The 22873-nt window shown below is 33.5% G+C and overlaps 1 protein-coding gene across 9 annotated transcripts in view; it reads right to left on the bottom strand.

Moving 5' to 3' along the window:
* Positions 1-22873, bottom strand: part of UBR3 (ubiquitin protein ligase E3 component n-recognin 3) — a 230802-nt gene that overhangs the window by 37644 nt on the left and 170285 nt on the right. For all 9 annotated transcript variants that reach the window (XM_067741589.1, XM_067741584.1, XM_067741585.1 and 6 more), the window contains 2 exons: positions 12568-12673; positions 4497-4600 (listed from right to left, as the gene is read on the bottom strand). In XM_067741589.1, coding sequence (XP_067597690.1) covers positions 4497-4600; positions 12568-12673 — 210 coding nt within the window. The remainder of the gene's footprint in view (positions 1-4496; positions 4601-12567; positions 12674-22873) is intronic.

Genomic DNA, 22873 nt, shown 5'->3' on the forward strand with positions numbered 1-22873 from the left:
GAAACTCTCCCAAAATCAAAGTTCCCAGATACCAGTCAAGGGCCAACCTTGGAAGCAGGCCTTTCAAAGGATAGCACTCAGGCCTTCTTTATTAACTCTTTTCTGCAAAGTGGTTTATCAGCATTACCTGTCCCCTGCAATCTTTTCTGTCTGTTTATTACAGCAAGACTCACCTTTTTAAAAGAAGTATTTGGCATCCTTCTACTGGGTCTCTGTTCAAGTGGAATTACTCCCTCCTTGTAACCTGGCTAACTCTTAAATTAGTCAGATGACACCTTAAAAATCATGCCCTAAGGAAAATCTTGCCTAATTTTAAATTTGTGTGTTTCTGTGTGTGTGTGAGTGTGTAGTGTGCCTGTGCACACATGCATACACACACACATGCTTTCTCTTACCAATGTTTATGGGTTGGGGTGGGAACTTGATATAAGCTGAGCCAGTCAGAGTACCTATCCGGGATTTCTCTAACTGGAGGCAAAGGGAAGGTGTAAAGATGTGAGTCTGGAAATATCAGAGGTCATGCTCCTAGTCTATGGCAGAGACTGTCTAAGGCAAGGCTGAATGAAGCAGATCCACAGAGAGAGGGATAGACCCAAGATGGCAAGAGCCCTGCCAGCATCTGAAGCCATGGTTCTGGTCATCCCTAAGACTACCAATTCCTACAGTTTGGTTATGTGAGTCCATCAGTGCTCTTTCTTTGTGCTTATAAGCTAGTTCTAAATGGATTTCTAAATATCTTAACACCTAACGCATGCCAGGTTATAGACAATAAGGACTTGGAGTCTGGATAGTAAGAGAGACAGATGGCTGTATGTATGTACAGGGTGTGATGGGAGCAAACAGGAGGAGGAACTAATATAGACTAAGGGCAGGGAATAGAAAAAAATTCAAGCCTCCTGCCCCAACGAGGAGAGTTAGTCTTGAATGATGAGGAGAAATAAGCCATAATAAGGCAGGCAAAGATGGAATGAGGCAAGGAAAGGGGGATTCCAGACAGAGGAAGCTGTTTGTACAAGGGTCACAAAAAGAGCCCAAGACTTAGAAGAATTGTAAATTGTCCAATGTATCTAGACTTATAAGTAGCAATCTACGAGAGATGAAGCTAGAAAAGTAATCTTTATGCCGAAGACCAAAGGTTGCAAACTGAGGGTTACCTGTCTGAATGCAGCCTGGAGAGATGTTTGGTTTGTCTTTATCCTGTTTTGTCTTTAGTTACTGACATTTAAAACTCGGATATTTCCTGTAAAAGTCCAGATTTCCACTTACTCTTAAAAAACAGGAAAATCTGACAATACTGGGTCCACATTCTTACATGATGACAGGTATCTGGAGCTGAACAGTAAGTGTGTCCTCTTCGGCCAAGCATGCATTCTCTAACTTGTCACAGTCCCCAACTCCCATTTATATCAAACCAAAGACATTATTGTTAAGAATGAGTTTAGGCTATGAAGCCAAATTGTCTAGATTTAAATTGACTCTTCTGATCTTAGGCAAGTTAGTTAAACACTCTGTTTCTATTTTTTCATCTGTTAAATGAGGATAATATCACCTGCTTTCAAGGGATTAAGTTAAATGCTTAAAATAGTGATTGGCAATGGCAATCAGTAAATATCTGTTGTTATTAATATTACTATTTACGTTACTTATTTGATATCTATAAGCATTTGATTTATAGAATCTAGACTGGGCAATGAGAAGTAATTTTAAGCAGGATAGGGATAATATTAGATTTGAATTTTAAAATATTCACTGCTGCTTCTTAGGAGAAAGGGACTAAAACAAGACTAGAGGCAAGAACACCTATTAGCAGATAGCAAAAGTACTCTAGCATATGTCAAATTAGATGGCCTGATGGAAAGAATGGGTCGAATTAGAGAAGTATTTAGATGACAGAAATTACAGCATTTGGTAGACCTTTTTGGAGGTAGAAAATAATGGTAGACTCTCATTCTACAAAGAGTAACTAGTAGTAGTATTGACTAAAATGGAAAACAGGAAGAGAGCAAGTTTGGATGGGAAGAAAATGAATTAATGTTATATATGTTGAGTTTGAGGCATGTGTAGAAATCTGCAGCTCACCACAGAGCTGTAGACTGGAGCTAGAATATGTGGGAATCATCAAAGGATAGGTACAGATGATGCTATAGGAAAGAAGGTAAAATTGAGAAGGGGTCAGGAACCAAGCAACAACTCAAAGAATGGGAAGAGGAAGAGGTGAATGAAAAGGAGCCTTGAAAATGAGCAGAAAAAGAGATACAAGGAAAACCAAGAAAGGACGGTATCAAAATTAAAAAAAGAGTATTTCATGACGATTAAATGTTTTAATAGAATGCTAAAAATTAGAGAATTTGTCTACTAAGCACAAAACAAAATGATTTTAACCAGTAAGTCATTTACATGGCCTAGAAATACCACTCACATTTAGTTTCTTCTCATTATAAACTACATAAATTAATTTTTAATTAAAAAGAAATGATGCATTAAAAAATGACGACTTTTTAAGCATAATTTTAGCTTTTTGTTGTAGCAAACTACTAACTTTTTTTTGTTACTTTGCCTTGATTATCATCATTTTAAAAATATTTAAACTGGAAGTTTAAAGTCACAGATTAAGCTTAAGTTCTCACATTCACTCATTCATTTAAGTAATATTTATTTACTGAATACTTGCCATGTGTGAAATCAATGCATTTTAGGGACTTAGGGAAAAAACAAGGAATCACTCATTTGAGGTGTATACTAAGTCAACAGGTTGCTGTCTTCCAAGGTTACAACAGAGAGCAAATCCCTTCACATGTAATTACCAAAATTTAAAAAGGAGAAAAAGGAATTGGATATCTACTCTCAATCTGTTTTTTAAAAAAACCAAAAATCACAATCAACCTACCTGAGGGTAAACAAAGGAAGATCAATATTTATTTTAAATGCCTTAAAGGCACACAGACTTTAAACAATGGTACAGATTTTAAGTTTTATAGTGCTACTGCATGATAGGAAAAAGGAAGGGTGTAGGGAGACAAGGCACTTTCAAGGGCCCTATAATAAAAGCTTGCCCCTACTGATCACATACGATAAAGAGTCTGGTAAGGTAGAAATGTTGGCCTGAGGCTCTTTAAAATGTGAATTTCTCCTCAGAATCACAAATGAAAATTATTTCTTTACTTCATATTCTAAATTGCTGTGAGGACTGAACTAGGTAGATGCCACATCTATCTCATCACACTATTTCAGAAGATGAAGTCATCATTTCGTTGTTAGCATGCAATTCAACATTGTTAAAAATTTGCAACATTATAACTCATGAAATTAAACAACTTTTTAAATAGATATCACATGTAAATCTTTATCCATATTTCTGATTTTTCATCAAAATAAATATCCTAAAACAGGAATATAGTTCAAAGGATACTGATGCCAAGCTGAGACAACAGCTTGACTCTGGAATGGTATAAACAAAATCTAAGTAAACCAGATTTTCTTCAGTGGGTAAGGCATGAAAACACAAGAAATTTTCAAAAATCAGACAATTAAATATTTAGTGAGTATGCACTCTATGCAACAGTATTTGTGCTGTGTTTTGCAAAACTAATCCAGGGAATCTATAATCTCCTGCAGAGATACAGTTATTCAACATACATTTATTTACTGGCTTGCTTACAAGTACCAGGCTTAGTGCAGGTGATAAACAAGAAGACAAAGAGGATTGAGATGTCTGCAAAAGTTTCTTTTCCAGTTTTCTGGAAGTTTTCTTTTGTCACCTTAACTCTATGTCACCTTAGAGTTAAGGTGACATAAAATGCTCCAAGTTTCTTTTAGGACAAGATAGAGTACATATAAAATAATAAAACCCAAATGTGAAAAATCATACAAGTAAATAGGACATAATCTGAAGGCAGTATCAGACACTTTATTCTTTTCCTAAAATTACCATGAAAAATTAACAAAACAAAAAAGGTAGCCTACTGAATGGAAGAAGATATTTGCAAACAATGTATCCAATAAGAGGTTAATAACCAAAATATACGAAGAACTCACAGAACTCATACAACTGTGGAACAATAGTTAAAGTGTTTCTAATATAATATTAATTCTGTTAATATCATACTGGTATGATACTAACACTAATTAAAAATAATGGGTCATCACATTTTGAATAACTATGATACTACTATATCAAAATATGTATGTATGCATGGAGATAAGGTAGAGGCATTAGGGCTGACAGTTTGCTCTATTTTTCACATTTTGTATCATTTTAATTTTTTAAAAACAAAGAGTGATTTCCCCATGTCTTTACCTTATTGACTATAAATCTAAAAATAGACCTACAAGGGAAAAAAACTATTTCACTGTCATCTTCTTTAGATATATATGATTACAATGCTATTTACCTCAGAACATTTCCATCAGACTGAATGCTATATTTATGCCTATAATTTTTAGAATATTCATTATATATACAATATAATCTAAGAATCTAAATTATAAAGACATACCTTTGCGTAAGGGTTGTGGCATCATTAAGATCTGGATAAGCAAAAGGGATGTAACATCATGATAAAGAATTGGAACCTCAGGCTGTTGCTCCTCATTTCCCAGCCTAAAAGAAAAGTGCATAATCACTTTAGACAGTATTGTATCTTCCTTCTAATTCATTTTATATTTCACATATATGTCTATGGAACAGAAATCAACTTTCATAAGCAACTGAGAAATCTCAGAAGAAAAAGTTAGAGCCATATTTTTGGCCTAAAAATAAAACCTTTTAGGTTCACATATTTCCTTGACTCCGCCTAATATGAAAAAACTACATAGAAAATTTATTAGGTCTTAGGATATATTAACTTGATTATGATTAACTTTCTGATCTCTTACATTACAGAAATCAAACAGAATTAAACGGAGCTTAAGAGAATTAGTTTCACTACAAATGGGGTGGCACTTAGGACACTTGCTATGACAAACTTCATACTAAAGAATATTCATGTTATAAAAAAAACAATTCACAAATAAGTTACATTGAAAAGCCATGGTCAATATCTCTTGTTAAAAGTTGTTTCAACTTTATGACTAAAATTCAAATAAAATCTTTGTTTCAAAGTTTCAAAGAAAAATAATAACCAAAGCAGAACTTAAAATATACTATAAAAGATAAAATAGTAAATCTAAGGAATGTATAGTACTATAAAACACATAGAATATATTATAAAGCAGCTCTTTTCACTCTAAAAGAATTTTTAAAACTCCTTTAGAAGCTTCAATTTTTGGTCATAGGTTTAATTTTTAATGTCAGAAAAAAGTTAATCTTAAGCTTCCAGAATTGGTTAAATTCTGAAGCTACACTTCAGACTAGACTTGGGATAAACAAGAATTGCTCAAATCTTTTATTAGGCTTCATCACTCAACAAATATATAGTGATTACTTAACTGTATGCCAGGCACTGGACACATATGTGAGTAAACCAATCTCTGCTGCTGTGAAGCTTAAATAACTGGCAGAAGATGACAGCTCTTTGAATGGCTCTATTCTCTACAAATATCTCTTTAATACACTTGTCTTTCTCTCCAAAGGTAACCTTCCATTAATGCCATGAATCCTAGTATTTCTTGTCTCTTAAGTCTCTCTGGCATCTCTTCTTTACATGACCAAAGTTCTTAAAAAGAAAAAAAATCGAGGGGACACCATTTCCTCACCTATTATTCAAATTCCCACAGAAATGGTTTTCCACTGATTACACAAGTGGTAGCTTTTGTACGTCTGTAAATTAAATTGGGAGTAAATAAATAAATTAGGTGTATCGTTTAAAGAATTTTTAATGATGTGGGAATTTGGTTGGTGTTATTTTTAAAAAGCAGATTCTAAAACTGATACAATATGATTCAAACAGCTTTTTTTTCCATTTTTATTTATGTATGTATTTATGTATTTATTTACTACTGGAGTGTAACTGCTTTACAATGCTGTGTTAGTTTCTGCTGTACAGTGAAGTGAATCAGCTCCATGTACACCCATATCCCCTCCCTCTTGGACCTCCCTCCCACCTCTCCCCCACATCCCACCCATCTAGGTTGTCACAGAGCACCGAGCCGAGCTTCCTGTGCTTTACAGCATGTTCCACTAGCTATCTATTTTACACATGGCATTTCTGCGTGTGTGTGTATATATATACACACACACACACAGAGAAAAAGACTGCAAAGAAATGTCTCTCATTTTTATGAGACATTATGTTTCATTTTTATGGTTCATGAGTTCATTGAATTGTAACAAACTATATATAGCAGGTAGGTTATGAGATTTTAGATTGTTTCATTTTCTTTCTCAACATTTTTGTACATTTTAAACATTGTACAATAACTACAATTTCATAATCAGGAAAAATTTATAAAAACAATAACCTGGAGCTTGTTGGCTACTAAGATAATAACAATCATCTCAGGACACAGGAATGGATCTTTCCTGGCACACAGTAAGCACATATTCTGAATGAATGAATGAATGAATGGATACACCCCACTGTAGAGAAGTCAACCACAGTTTTGGTGTTTTTTTAAAAATAAACTTATTTATTTATTTTTGGCTGTGTGTTGGATCTTCATTGCTGCACATGGGCTTTCTCTAGTTGCGGCAAGCAGGGGCTACTTTGAAGTGTGCAGGCTTCTCACTGCGTTGGCTTCTCTTGTTGCAGAGCATGGGCTCTAGGCACGTGGGCTTCAGTAGTTGTGGCTCACGGGCTCTAGAGCGCAGGCTCAGTAGTTGTGGCGCACGGGCTTAGTTGCTCCACGGCATGTGGGATTGTCCTGGACCAGGGCTCAAACCCGTGTCGCCTGCATTCTTAACCACTGTGTCACCAGGGAAGTCCCAACCACAGTTTTTTAATGTGGGGTTTAATATCATCATTGTGACAAGTATCTGTTAAATGCTTAATATTTTAAAATACATAATTATCTCTATCTCAAAGTTTTTAGGTAATCTTTAAAATCCAGATTATAAAAAGTGTACACTACTATTAATTCCATGGATAATAAGGGGAAATGGGTGGGTTAGACTTACTAGGCCTAATTTTCCCATTTTTTTTTAAACCAAAGTGACTATCAACACAGTGAAATTTAAAGAAAATGAAATAATTTTCATGAGGATTATAGACAAAAGTGTATATGAGAAACCTATATCATTAGACATATAATTTTATGTTGTAAAAGGATTAAAAGTGAGAATACAGAAAAAGATACTTCCATTTTAAAACTCTTATACAGAAATGAAACACAGATGACATAATCAACTGTAATATTACAAGTTAGTGAACTAATGAACCATAAAAATGAGAGCAAATAAGAAGGGGAAAAAAATCAACCAGATTTTCCAGAAATTCCTCAAATCTCTCCAAATCTTTCTGATTCCGAAGCCTAAGTTTTTCGCTATTACTCTATGCTTCCTTAGGTTCTGGAATCAGAAAGATTTGGATTCAGATCAGCTCTACTCCTTCACAGCTGTGTGCCCCTAAAGAATATGTTAATTAACTTTTCTAAGCCTCATGTTCCTCATATGTAAAAGTTGAGACAACAATGGTACCTAGTTTATACAGTTATGGTGATGATTAAATGAGATTATATATGCAAAGCACAAAAATGTGTAGCATGATGTAAACACTGGATAACTGTTCGCAGCATTTAGTACTATCCTACTAATCTTAGGGCTATAAAAGAACACAACCCAGCAATCAGTAATATGGAAAGCAGAGTACCTCTGTCTGGTCTTTAAAACTTTTAATTCACCAATACTACACTTAAGAAACCTCTTGTTTGCTGAGTATCCTTAGACTCAGAGAGTTAGGCATTCTAATACTTCATCTGCACACCATCCCTGTCCTTGAGTATGCAAGTCTAGTCAGGAAAGAAAATTACTAGCTACTATCAAGAAAAGTGATTTATTTTCCTTAGCCAGAACATACAAAATACTCACAGCTTACTAATTTTGTCTACAAACACACACACATACAATTTTTTTTTTCTGAGAAGTAGCGGTATTTATTCATAGCCTCAAAGTATACCCCCACCAGATAATTAGTAATTACAAAGGATGAAATAATAACTTTACGGTGGAAAAACTTGGCATATACCACATTAGCCAAATGATCAGAGTTATTAACATTAATAAGAAGACAAATCAACAGCATGTGCCTCCTGATGTGACACACGAAAAAGAGCACAATATTACTTATGCGATATTTCTGCCAAAAGTTTATCACCTGAATCTAACCACAAGGAAATATTGGACAAAAATAAACTGAGGGGTTCTACAAAATAATTGGCCTGAGCTCTTTAAAAAAAAGTCAATGTCATGGAATACAAAGTCAGGAAAGATTTCACACTGAAGGAAATTAAAGAGACATGACACTAAACACAAACACGATCTTGAATTTTCTTTGTACTGCATTTGCATTTCCCAGGATATTACTGAAATAACTGGCAAAATCCGAATAGGTTCTGCATGAGGTAGGAGTCAATATTAATTATTTCTCATATAAATATCCAACTAACCCAGCTCCATTCACTATAAAGACTGTGCTTCCCCAACTGCTCCACAGTTCCATCTATGCTATAAATCCAATATCCACATATGTATGGATCTGGTTTGTTTTGTTTTATTTTAACAAGCAAATACAAATTTATTTCTCATCTCCCCTTGATTATACAAGTGGTAGCATAAAGTACAGATTTAGTGCTCCTGAATTTATTTTTCTTTTAATATTGTATCTGAATGGAGATTTTTCCATATCAGTAAGCAAAGCACTTTCTCAACTTTTCTTCCATCTCTCTCTCTCTCTCTCTCTCTCTCTCCTCTCTCTTCGCATACATGTCTTAATTTACTTATGTAGGGAAGGCAAAGCAGTAGGATATTTGATCACTATATGGCAAAAAATAAGATTGAATCTCTTCCTTATACCATACATTTTGAAACATTCCAAATAGATTAGAGATCTAACTGTAAAAACTGAAGCCACAGAAATAGAAGAATCATATATCTGATAAAAGGTTAATATCCAAACTACATAAAGAACTCATACAACTCAATAGCAAAAAACAATCCAACTAAAAAATGGGCAGAGAATCTGAGTAGATACTTTACTAAAGACATACAGATGATGACCAAGTGCATGAAAAGGTGCTCGACATCACTAATCACCAGGGAAATGCAAATCAAAACAACAATGAGATACCACCTCACACCTGTCAGAATGGCTATCATCAAAATGAAAACAAACAACAAGTGCTGGTAAGGATGGGGAGAAAAGGAAAGAAACCCTGGTGCACTGTTGGTGGGATTGTAAATTGGTGAAGGCACTATGAAAAACAATATGGAGGTTCCTCAGAAAATTAAAAAAACAGAACTACTGTATGATCTATCAATTCCACTTCTGGGTGTTTATCTGAAGGAAAGGAAAACACTAACTCAGAAAGATATATGCACCCCCCATGTTCACTGCAGCATTATTTACAATAGCCAAGACATGGAAACAACTTAAATGTCCATTAATGAGTGAATGGATAAAGAAACTGTGGCATATATATACCATGGAATATTATTCAGCCATAAAAAAGGAAATCCTGCCATTGGTGACAACATGGATGAACCCTGAGGGCATTATGTTAAGTGAAGTAAGTCAGACAGAGAAAAACAAATACTGTAAGATCTCACTTACATGTGGAATCTTAGAAACAAACAAAGAAACTCCTCATAGATACAAAAAACAGACTGGTGATTGCATAGACAGGGGTGGGGGATGGAGGATGGGGATGGGTAAAGATGTTCAAAAGGTACAAACTTCCAGTTATGTAATGTACATATAGGGATGTGATGAGCAGCATGGTGACTATAGTTAGTAACACTGTATTGTATATCTGAAAGTTGCTAAGAGAGTAAATCTTAAAAGTTCGCATCACAAGAAAAAATGAATGAATCAATCCTTTTATAACCAGGAAAAGACCTGAGTCAAAATGCATCAAGTTCCAGAATTAATTTTAAAAAAAAGATTAATAAATATGACATTAAAAATAAAATTTTTCATGGCAAAAAAAATCATACACACACAAAAAAGACATTAGACAATCTGGTGAAATATATTTGCAACTTATCACACAAAGGACTAATATCCACAATCCATAAACATATTTTTTAAATGAAGAAGAAAAAGACCAACAACTAGATTTAGGGAGTTCACAAAAAGAAATGCAAATGGACAGAAATGAAAGACATATATCTCTGAATTTACTTTATTATATAATTTTTACTTTGGAAAAAATATGTTTTACATAATTAAAATTTAAAAATCAAGGTAAAAAAGGCAATCTTTTCAGAGTTAATAACATTCCATAGTTTGTTTTATTATTATTAAACAAAAATAGAATTATAACAATGATTTTAAAATTTTTGCTTTTTTAATATATCTTTTTTTTTGCCTTTTAAAAAAATTTTAATTTTATATTGGAGTATATAGTTCAATGTTGTACAATGCTGTACAGGTGTACAGGAAAGCGATTCAGTTATACATATATCTATTCTTTTTCAGATTCTTTTCCCATATAGGTTATTACAGAATACTGAGTAGAGTTCCCTGTGCTATACAGTAGGTCCTTGTTATCTATTTTATATACAGTAATGTATATATGTTAATCCCAAACTTCTAATTTATCCCCCCCCCCTTTTTAAATGTATCTTATTGATCTTTCCAGCATATACAAACCTACGTTCTATCCTACAGCTGGGCACTATTGCTTTAAATATTGAGGGGGAAAAAAGAAAACAATAAATCTATAAAATATATAGATAAATAAAATAAAAAAAAATAAAATATATAAATAAAAACTATAAATCAAGCTGATAGCATAACCACACAAGAAAAAGTTACTTCAAATGACTTAGAAATTAGTATTTTGTCTGTACATCCCTAGTGGTATATATTCTAAGGACAAAAAGAAATTATAATTAGTACTAATATTGGTATTTAAAAAAAAGAATTGTAGTTATACTGTAGGTTATGCAAATAGTAATGCTGTTATTAATATCACTAGGAACCAAGATTTCCAGAATAAGAGAAAAAAGATGTAAATAACAAAAAAGTTAAGAAACAAAACATAACCTTACAATCTTATGTGTAAATTGCAAACACCAGTAAGAACTCAAGATCTTTCTCCTTAAAAAAATATTTCCTAATCCTGTCCACTGGAATGGCCTATAAGCAATAATAGCACAGTAGCTATGGATACTCCTTAGCACCCAGATTGTGATGTCTAAATACCACTTCCCGTTAAATGGAACTACATGGAGAAATGGCTGATTCCAGGTACAGAGTGGAAAATGTACAAAATAAACCCAGGTCAACTTACTGTGTCAGAAAGCAAAGGCATTATCAAAGACCACTTTGATCATGTTGAAGTACAATAGCCAACCTAAAGGGATTCTCACTAACCTAAAAGGAAGCAACTCGCATTGAAAAGAATGTCTGAAATGGGGCTTCCCTGGTGGCGCAGTGGTTAAGAATCCGCCTGCCAATGCAGGGTACACGGGTTCGAGCCCTGGTCTGGGAAGATCCCACACTTAGTTGCTCCACACTTAGTTGCGGTGGAGCAACTAAGCCTGTGTGCCACAACTACTGAGCCTGCACTCTAGAGCCCATGAGCCACAACTACCAAGCCCACACGCCACAGCTACTGAAGCCCGCGTGCCCTAGAGCCCATGCTTCACAACAAGAGGAGCCACTGCGATGAGAAGCCTGCGCACTGCAACGAAGAGTAGCCCCTGCTCACCACAACTAGAGAAAGCCTGCGCACAGCAACGAAGACCCAACACAGCCAAAAATAAAGAAAAAGAAAAAGAAAAAAATTTTTAAAAAAAGAATGCCTGAAATAGAGTGAAATGCATCAAGTATATAAAAATCCATGAGATCATAATAACCACAACTTATTGGTTACCACTGGAAGTTGCTAGGGTATCAACTCATTTCTTTGAAGATTTATAAATAGGGAAGAATTAAGCATTCATCTTGCCAAACTATGTTTCAGGGTAACTAAACAGCTGATACTGGGAAAGTTTTTCTTTATAAAAACAACCTAGCTAATAAATCATAAGGAAAATTTTTGTGGTTTTTTAAAATCACTATTTCTCAGTACCTAATGAAATACTGGATTTAGGCAAGAATAATCACAGGTTTCAAAAATCATTAGGTGAAAGGCTATGGGGAACTTTACAATGACAGGATCAGTCTACGGTTACCTGAACCCACTGATCAATTCTGACATAAAAAGAAAGACTACCAGCTATTTTGTGCCTCTATCTGAATGTTTTGTCTGCATAAAAACCAATGAAATTCTTTAAAAGACTTTCTCACTTAGTAGGAATTTTTAGGCAATTTTTACAGAAAGTATAATGGTAAACTGTTTTCAATTTTTATTTCTGAGTTTCATAAGGAAAATTCACATATTTATAAAGAACTTCAATCCTATTTTTATACTTAACTATTTTTCAAAAACAGTTTTAATTGATTTTAATCTTTCAATAATACTTACTGTGAATTCATCTCTTCTAGTAACTGTGTGAGCTTTCTCCAAGGATTATACTCAGAATCAATGCTGTAAAGCCGCATGTGCAAGGCTAATACATGGAACAGTTGATCTAAAAAAATTGAAGAAAAGGTAATTAGAAGGTTCACAAAATTTGTCCAGAACAATATTCAGGCAAAATTTCTAGCTAATTTATAAGGAAATGTTTCTTATCCTTATAATTATAATTCACCAAGTTTAAGTACCAAACTACTTCATGCTCTCTTTTAAGGTAAACTCTGAAATATATATCCAAATAAATTGTACTAGAATTTGGACTGTCCTTATGCTCAATCTTAATACAGGAATGGTTTGTTTTCTTCTCCTGTCAGAGACCTACTTTTCCTTGGCTTTATGCTTCAGGCTTGGTAACTTGTACTTCTCACTATTGTGATCTCCTAACCAAAATTCACTATTATCTTCAATACCCTACTCTGAGTAATATGGACAATAACTTCCATATAAACCACTGTTAAGTGAATATCTTTCTTTACCTAATATTTTCTCCTAAATATTCATTAGATTTAATTGTGACTTCATCATCTTTTGATTCAACATGAAGAAAAAATAATGGAAATAAGATTATTTAAGAGGATTATTCTGGCTATTTTCATTTCTTCTACCTAAACCATGACAATAATCTACCAGTCTTAGCTTTCAACAAAATTCTGCTATGACATTTAGAAAGAAAATTTTGTTTAAAATTTTTAAATTATTTGGGAAAAAAAATCCTAAATTTTGCTTTCATATCACATGTGCATTTTCTGGTATAAATGACAAGGATCGGACTAAATTATTCTGCCACTAATACTCAAAATATTTGAATTAAAATGAATCAAAATTCACTTTCTAGAATGTTAGATAATACTTTTTTGACATGTGATTAAAACTAATTCTTAAAACCAGAAAGAAAAAAGCCAAATGACACATATTGTTGTCACTCTCTAAATTAAAATATTCAAAACTAAACAATGTTTTGTTTCTCTGAGCAACTGACTTAGAAATTAACTATACTTTAGAATAACTTGAGATCCATCACTATGAGGAGGAAGTGTAATATTAGTGGTGGGAGTAGTTTGGGGAAGTTATTTGTAAGACATGAGAGCTATAAGATGAACAAAATATATGTTCCACTCTGTGGGGCAGGGTAGAGGAAATGAGACTAACACTCTGTACCTACAACTGTTTCAATCTGGTGTCTCTATAACAAACAGAAGAATCTAAATACCTGATCCTGCTTCACCTTCTGTCTATAAGTCAATGTATAGTCTAAATCCTCTTAAAAGTTCTTCATCCTATTAATGGTTAACACTAGCTGAGTATTTATTAGTGCCAAGCACTGCTTAATAATCACTTTATATGGATTATCTCAATTTATTTTCACAAAAATTCTACCAGGTAGGTAATACTGTTATCCCCAGTTTTGAGACAAGTTTCCCAAATTTTCAGTTTTTCTAGTAATCTGGTTCCATTGATAACACTAAGAACAAGAGACATTTTTAGCAGAGAAATAACATGATGAAAAATATATTGGTCATTTTTATTTTATTTCAATTCAATTACACATAAGAGACTTTTTTATGAAGTATATAATTTATAACTTTTAAAAAAGTGTCTAAAACCTAAAAGTATTTTAAAAAAATAAATTCCTCTAGCAGAAAATATTAAGTTTAACTCAAGTTGCAAGTTGAGAAGTTTTGCATTCTTCTTATAGAGGTTTTAAGTGAATCAAAGGGCTCTCTTTAATATCTCCTTTCAAGATGAAAGTCAATTAACTTGAAGTTTTGATTTAATCAAAAGCATAGACATTGCAATTTTACTAACCTGTTTTGCACTGAAACCATGGCCAGCATAAAAGTAATGTTATAATCTGCCTACTTTCGAAGTCTTTACCATAATTAAAGAAATACAAATGCTGAAGAAAAGTTTTTTATCTTCTTATATTCCCTCATTCTACACATGAGGAAATAGGCCCAGAGAAAGGAAGTACCTTGCCAGGTCACCCTAATATTTACTGGAAAAGCTAAGAACAGAATTCAAGATTTCCTACTTGTTAGTTATTTCTACCACTCCAGTTCTCCTTAGGGTTTTTATGATGAAAAGAAAAGTATAAAATTCCTTTTGTAACACACACACCCCTTTCCATTCCTATGAAAAGCTGAGATTGTAACCCTGCAGCATCTTCTAAAGCTATAAATATAATAAATAACAAGAGTCTTTGGTATTGGTTTTAACTAGAACTGAAGGATGATAACATATCTAATGAGGTACATCTACCTTTCAAAAACAATGCTGGAAACTGCAGATAACTTCAACAGGAAAAAGAATAGGCCAAATAACAATCAATACTTTTCACTATGTTTATATAATTCACTGTGTTTTTAAAATTTAGTCTGAGACCTATCAGTAAGAATGAACTCTAATATTTATTTAGCAACAAAAATATCTTTGAGGGAATTCCCTGGCGGTCCAGTAGTTAGGACACTGCGCTCTCACTGCCAAGGGCCCGGGTTTGATCCCTGGTTGGGGAACCAAGATCCTGCATGATGCGTGGGATGGCCAAAAAAATAAAAAATGATAATAATAAAATAAATACCATTCTCTAATAAAGGAATCAGGGCTTTAAAAAAAATCTTGTATACTAAACACATACTGACAGTAGCAGATATAGGATGAAGAGAACCTTTGATCATATCAAAAAGTTAAAGACTAAAAAATAATAGAAAAATGTATTAAACACCAACTATGTTCATGACATTTTAAAAGTTGAAAAGCAATTACACCAAGAAAGCATATTATTAAACTTTTGAATAATAACAGCAAAAGAAATAGATAACTTTTTTTTGAATGACACATTTTAAAGTTCTAAAGTTTAGACCTACGTTTATAAAAGGGTTTAGAAATGAGAAACATCATTAACTTATAGGTGTGCTGTGATTTCAATAAACAGGCACCACTGCCTAGTAGGACCCAGGAAGTCCTGGATTTGAATCCAAGCTCTGTACTAGCCATGGGTCCTTAGGCAAATTACCTTAGTTTTATTATCTGCAAAACGGGGATAATACCAACTTTCTGGGCTGGTTTTTTTGTTGTTGTTGTTTTTTTTTCTGGGCTGTTTTAAGTGATAGTAGTTATGGTAATAGCATACATCTGTAGTACATAGACAGTGTGTTTATATACATGTACATACATATATGGTTTCTAAGGATAAATTCCAAATAATAAATTTAATATTTATAAATGAGATAATACAGCTAAATTAGAGATTATGACTACATTAGACACATTAGGTCTCCACATAAAACTACCACTCTATACAAAATATTAACATATATTTTTAACCTCTTCTCTCTCCTCTCCTGAACTTTTGGTACCACTCTTCCTTGGTTCTCCCCCAGCTTCTTCTCAATTACTTGTAAGTGTTCTTCTTCCTCTACTGAACTCTAAAAGGTGGCATTCTCCATAAGAAAGGAAAAGGGATCCCTCTGAGCCCTCCTTCCCTCTCATTCTGCACACGCTACTTCACATAAGCTCAACTTCCACTTCTACCTGTAAGTTTACAATTCACAAATTTTTCTAGCACTTCAGATGTTTGACAGGCACCACAAAGATCAATATATCCAAAACTAAATTGATTATATAGCCCAGCCTAGCTCCAATATTCATTTCCTCTTATAATTCCATCTGAGTGAATGACATCACTGCCCATGCAAACATCCAAGGAAAAACTTGGGAGTCATCTCCCACATTCTTGCCCTCCATAGCCAGTTGATTACCAATCCTATTGGTTCTGCCTCCTATGACCCCTCTTCTACTCTACTCCACCCCTACATCATTTCTCAATTAGATTACTCAACAATGTCCTCATTCAGTTTTATGTCTTTTGTTTCACCCCCTTCCAATTCCTGTAAACAATAAATCTATTCATATTATCTCATAAATGGTTGGTGAACCACTGAAAGAACAGGCATAGAAAGTGCTTCATGAGATAACCCCTATCTTCTTTTTCTGGTTTATTACTTAACCTTCTTTCCTCCCTTTACTTTATTTAGCAACTATTCACTAATGTGTCATATTGTCTCACTCTGCCTTTGCAAGATGTTCTCTCAGCCTAGAATAGCATCTTGTTGTTCTCCAGGCAAACCTGATTCATCTTTCAAGAGCCAGTTCAAGTGCTCCTCTGTAAATTTTTCTCTAATACCGCACCTGAGACAGATGTGATTATCCCTTGCTTTACGCATTCTCTACACTTGAGTTACTTTTATTTTAGCACTTCTAATACAGCCCTGTAATTATTTTTCACTTTTCCTCTCCTATGAGACGGTGAAATCTCTCTGAAAAAGACAACTGTTTCTTTTCCTCTTTGTAATTCCCAGGCTAGCACAGTGCTTGACATTTAACAGGATTTTTTTAAGCATGCTTAATACTGTATGAATATGTCAACAATCCTAGTTTTTTAAATCATAGAATATAAGCCTAAAATTCATGATGGATTTATACTCTTCCTTTTCTGCTGTAATGACATATTGGCTTAGTAACCAAGAAAGAGGCCAATTAACTAGCCCTAATTTCACTGCCCCAAAGACAGTGACCTCTCAACTCTAACTAATAAAGTAGTGCTTGACTTACTTGCTCCCACTATCTTCTTCCCCATGTTGGTTGCCGTGACAACTCATCTGGGACAATGAACTCTATTTTCTGCAATACCTAATCAAATTCTTTACAGCTGGGACAAGTCTAAGGTATTATAATGTACTTAGTCACAAGAGAAACATATCATTACTAAAACAGAAAACACCATTGAAAGACTGATTTGTCGTTGAAAAAAACCAAAGATTTAAATATAAGAACTCTCAACTGGAACAAAAAGGTAAGATTTAGCAATCTCTTCTATCTGTATCAATATTAAAGTAAGACTATCATACCAAAAAAATCTATAAAGTAAAAACATAACTCCAACTTCATTGTAAAATTAAGAGTTTTACACGTATGGCTATGAATACCATACACACACACGAAACACCGTTATGCCAATTTTTATGACTTGGGGAGTATCCACTTAAGGAAATTGAACACAAAGTTGTTACATATGTTTTTGTTATATATGTTTTTCATAACATATTTTTCAAAAATGCTTTCGAAACAGATGTTTACTGAGCTCAGTACCAGGTTGAAAATTCTGCGTCTCTGTCAGTCATTTCTAAACATGAAAGAGTTCTAAACAGGCAGATTATTTCTTAGTATAACACTCATACTGGTTATTAAGACAGAAATACATATTAAAGGAAAGACTTATCCTAAAGACTTTTATAAACTGGTTCTGTCTAAAATTGTACCACTGTTAAAATTTACCTAAGGTAAACTTAACTGGGTCTGCATTTCCAGATCATTCAAAATTTTAGTTCTATCAGTGCAGTTATCACTGATTAAATACTTGTCAATGAAAAAAATTTCAACTAGCCAAATGACTCTCTAAATTACCATGAAAAAAAATTTTCAATTTCTCTATAACTTATTAATAATCAAACTAAGGAAATGGTTCTGACCCATTTATCCTAGGGTGAATATAATTGGTGTGGATATACACCTCTCACAGCAGAGTCAGCTTCCCCGGTTCCTCTACACAGTCCTGAGAAATTACCTGTGGAAAGATGGAGGGAACTCCCAAGTGAGAACCTGAAAACTTTTTTCAGCTCCTGTTGAAAAAAGGAGCTGCCCTGCCCTAAGCCAAGCAAGATCTCAGGACCCCTACGCCCTGACAGTGGAAATTATTATCTGTGGGACTTAGTTCCTGGAATAACCACACCATTAACACAGGAAGGCCTAGCTACCTGGGCCACAAAGCACAGGACCTGCAGAAAAACTTTAAAGAATAGCTGAAGCCACTCTTCTTAGCTCAAAATCTTAAACCACACCTCTAACCCAGGCCACCCCAAATTAACAATGTATTTTGTTCCCAATAAATAAGCTATATCAGTCTTTGGGAATAAATCCCATTCTGTCCTTCTAACCCCATCTTTTAACAGGTCAAACTTAAGGTTTGTTAAGTGCTTTTTTAAAAAAAAGACTAGGCTGAAAAATTAACTTTTATCTTGCTTCTGGTCTCCTCACCCACCCCCAATTTGATGATGGTAGTATTGAAGTAGTAGAAACAGTAATGTTGAGATTTACAGTCTATGAAGACTTGAACATACATTGTAAAACTGAGTTCTTACAACAATCCTCTGGTTGGATACTATGAAAAACAGAATCCATGAGATTAAATAAGCTTGCCATTAAACTATCTGCCCACTCATGAAGAGTTGAGTCTGAAAGCAATTTCTACATTTTTATATTAATTTATGTCCTTTGACCACTATAATAATTAGTGGCCAAATTTTCTTCTTGTTATGGGGTAACAAAAAGAATAGAACAAAAGTTGTGATCCAACCTATTTGTAGAATTCATAGTTTTTTAAATCTGAAAAGGACCTTACTAAGCCATGGATATCAGAATTTTACCACTGTTAAAGAATAAGATTAGACTACTTAATAGCAATTTTGTGATATTAAACAATATCTTTATGAAGCCTTACTGCAGGGTGAAATTAACATCAAAATAATTTTCTCTAACTCTGAATTCTCCAAAAATTCATTCTTTGAGCAACTAAAACTACTTTGAGCTGCATGCTGCACGCACACATCTAAGCTGGATTGCTTTCTATGAATAACAAACACAGGGGGCAGTTTTCCACTGTGTGCATCATTTCTTGAAAAGATCATATGTTATGTCAAAATTAAGTTAAAGCACCTCAAATGAAAATGTCAAAGCAAGGGTTTGCCTCAAACTTTCTTGACTAAAGTTTAATTTTTATCTCTATAAAATCATGAAATCCATTTGTGATATGAACTTTGGCTCCTTACTTAAACTACAGTAATAAGCAGAAAGCTCAGACTCAAAGATATAGAAAGATGTTGATCTAACTAAAGATAAGTTTTAAAAAATTATCCTCCAATATTAATAATTTATCAATGACACCTCTTCCTCCCACCCCCACCCCAGCCACTGGTTTCAACAATTTCTGCTTGAGAAATACACTAAGAATATCATGGCAAAAAGTGCTTAAAGCCTGTAAACTTCACTGGAATCTATGGCATTCCATGTCTATTTTCAAATCACTTGAATGAAGAAATTGAGTAACTTTAATAAAACATTCTTAATAAAAAGTTATGCCTTCAATTTTTGCATCTGCTTTGTCCTACATCTGTTGCTAACCAAGTTGGTGGTACTTATCAGTATATATACCAATTTGTAACAAAAACTCCAAATTCACTCATCTTTCAAAACCTTGTTCAAATGCCATGTCCGCCAAAAGCTTCACTGATTTTACAAGCTAGATATGATCCCAAACCTCCAAATTTTCTAGAACTTTATCCATACCCCACTTTAGAACTTAACACTTTCTATCTTACAATAAATTATCTAGAATCAGTCTTATCTGCTGAATACAAGGTCCTTAATGCCTGATCTTCCAGTGAATAAAGAGGAGGTCCACAGCTCGGACCTAGGAATCAGGAGCAGAGCTGCATGTGGAAGCTGATGAGATGGCTCACGCCAGGGGCAAGGGGGAACCAGCCAGCAAACTGGTGAAAAATAAAGGAGAACCAACTGGTATCCAAGGAAGAAGGAATGAGGACTTGAGAAAATGTCTGAAGGAGTGGCCCAAAACAAAAATAGAATTCACAGTGAAAGGCTGGCAAAAGAAAATAGGCAAGATAACAGGAAGGATAGCATGGGAGATCCTGGAAATGTTCCAAGGCAATAGCGTGCAGTAGGATATCCGTGACTAAGCCCAGGGGTGAAAGTTTTTAAAGGTTCTGCATCTTTTGGGACACTTAAGGGCAAGAGATATGTCTTACATAACTGAATTTAATGTCAGAGAACTGGGTTCAATTGCAAGCTTTGACATTTTCCAACTGTATGACTTGGCAATGCAATCACTCTGAACTCCAGCTTCCTTTCCTAAGAAAAAGAGATAACACCTATTTAACATGGTCATTCTAAAGACTAAATAATTTACGTGAAAGTACTTTATAAACTTTAAAACTACAAACGTAAGGTATTATTAAAATACCATAGTATGCTGCTATGTGAATTAATTTTGCTCATTTTTACTGTGGAAAATTTCCCAGACATATATTTAGGAATGAACTTTTACTCTGATTGGATACTGGTCGGTTTATCTCAATACTTCAAAAATTTGTTTGAATATGGAAATGCTGAATGGCATTATTCAACGACAATTTGATTTCTCAGTATAAATTTGGCCAGTAATATTTTCTGCTTTTATTGTTGTAAATAGGTCAATCTTGTGCCCTGCCCCACCCCCACTCTGTGTGTGTGTGTGTGTGTGTGTGGGTGTGTGTGTGTATGTGTATGTGTGTGTGTGTATGTGTGTGTCCATCCATAATTATCTATCAGGCATTACGCAAGCCATTCAAGACCAAATTTATTAAATTTTTTCTCAACTAAACTTCAATTTCATCAGGAATTTGTGATGGAACATTACTCCAGAAGTGTAATTTCCATTATCATTTGCTTAATTAGTGGAGCATTTTCTCATTCTCTTTCACCAAAATATTATGAAAAAGAGAAAAGACATTTTAAAAATGATATATTTAAGAGGCCATAGAAAGTAATGAATGGGAAAAGGAAAATACTGACTTATGAATAGGCTCTAGAGAAAAAGAGACATTTTTGTTTACTAATACCATTAGAGTTCTACTGGAAAATGAAAAAAATGAGATATTTGATCTAAGATCCTATGAAACACCTTCAATATGCTCTTGCATTAAACTTAAATTAGGTTTGAGTTAGGCTTGAGTAAATAACAAGTACATTAAGTTTATACACTTGCAAAATAGTGGGATTTCATAGAATATATAACATTCTGCATACATGATTTATAGAGCTCTTTTATAAATAATTAGGATAAATAATGTGTAAGTAACTGAACAATACATCATATGAAAACTAAAATCAAAAAACTCATGTACAACCTAAATACATAAAATTTTTTATTTGTCAATCATACCTCAATAAAGCTGGGGGGAAAAAGAACTAACATAACTGATAAGGAAAAAAAGAAAACTAAAAACAGTATTAACTTATATTTAGGATAAGCTTCATCACAACCTCTTCTATACTGGCACATTGAAATCTCTTATTCACTAAAGGGGAAAATAAAAAGAAACAAAAGTCTGGAAGTAACTATCAATTTAATAATTTAAATTAAAATTGAGGGTGATAATTGAAGTGGCTGCTGCTAGACTTTTACTACTATTTTTAGCATTCTGGTTAAGTTCATCATTTACAAGCCTCTGTATAAATTTAAATATAGCTTAGAGGGAGGAAAAAGTAGCTTTCTAGCATAAAACTTAAATTCCTTTACTAAACACTTTCTAACATAACACTTTCTGGAATATTATCAGCCAATGCCAAACAACAAATTAACAAGAAAGAATAATTTATCTAAGTGAAATTATAGTTTCTGCCAATTCAAACAGACTACAAGCTAAAACTCCTATTTATCAACAACTTCTATAAAACATACTATATCACTGGGTACAAGTAGGGTTTAAGTACATACATCAAGGGGTCAGTAAATACTGAATACTCAGTAAAAAATAAATTCCAAAACCTTAAATTTTCAAGAACAAAGTGATAACACAAAATAAAATATCAAAATCTAGTAAACTAGTAAGAATTTTAAAAGTAACTTGGTTAAATTTCACATAAGTTCATATCTTTATGTTAGAAATTTCAAGGTGTTTTTGGTCAGTCCTTTGCTCTGAAATCATTCCAAAATTACATATATATCTTCTTAAAATAACACATATTTTTGAAAAACTTATATTGATAATTTTAAATAATTACTAATATTTTTAGCATTTAAGAAAATATATTCATTTTTCAAAAAATACATTATGTTTTAAACAATTTTTATTTCCCATATCAATCACATTAGGAAATATTTTAACTCCATTGATTTGGGACCAATAATTAACTGTACATGACATTAAATAATATTACCCTTAGTATTCACATTAATTCTCTAAACAATGACTACACAGTGATAGCATCAAAACCATGCTCATGAAAACTCTACTTTAAGTTCCAAATGATACTTCTCAGAAATATACCCTTACAAAAAGTACTGAAGAATCATGCTCAGTTTACAATATAAAGCATATTCGTAAATAAAAGTATACATCTACAATTTTAATACATTTGT

The sequence above is a fragment of the Pseudorca crassidens genome, chromosome 6 (genome assembly GCF_039906515.1).
Source record: "Pseudorca crassidens isolate mPseCra1 chromosome 6, mPseCra1.hap1, whole genome shotgun sequence".
NCBI classification, from domain to species: domain Eukaryota; kingdom Metazoa; phylum Chordata; class Mammalia; order Artiodactyla; family Delphinidae; genus Pseudorca; species Pseudorca crassidens.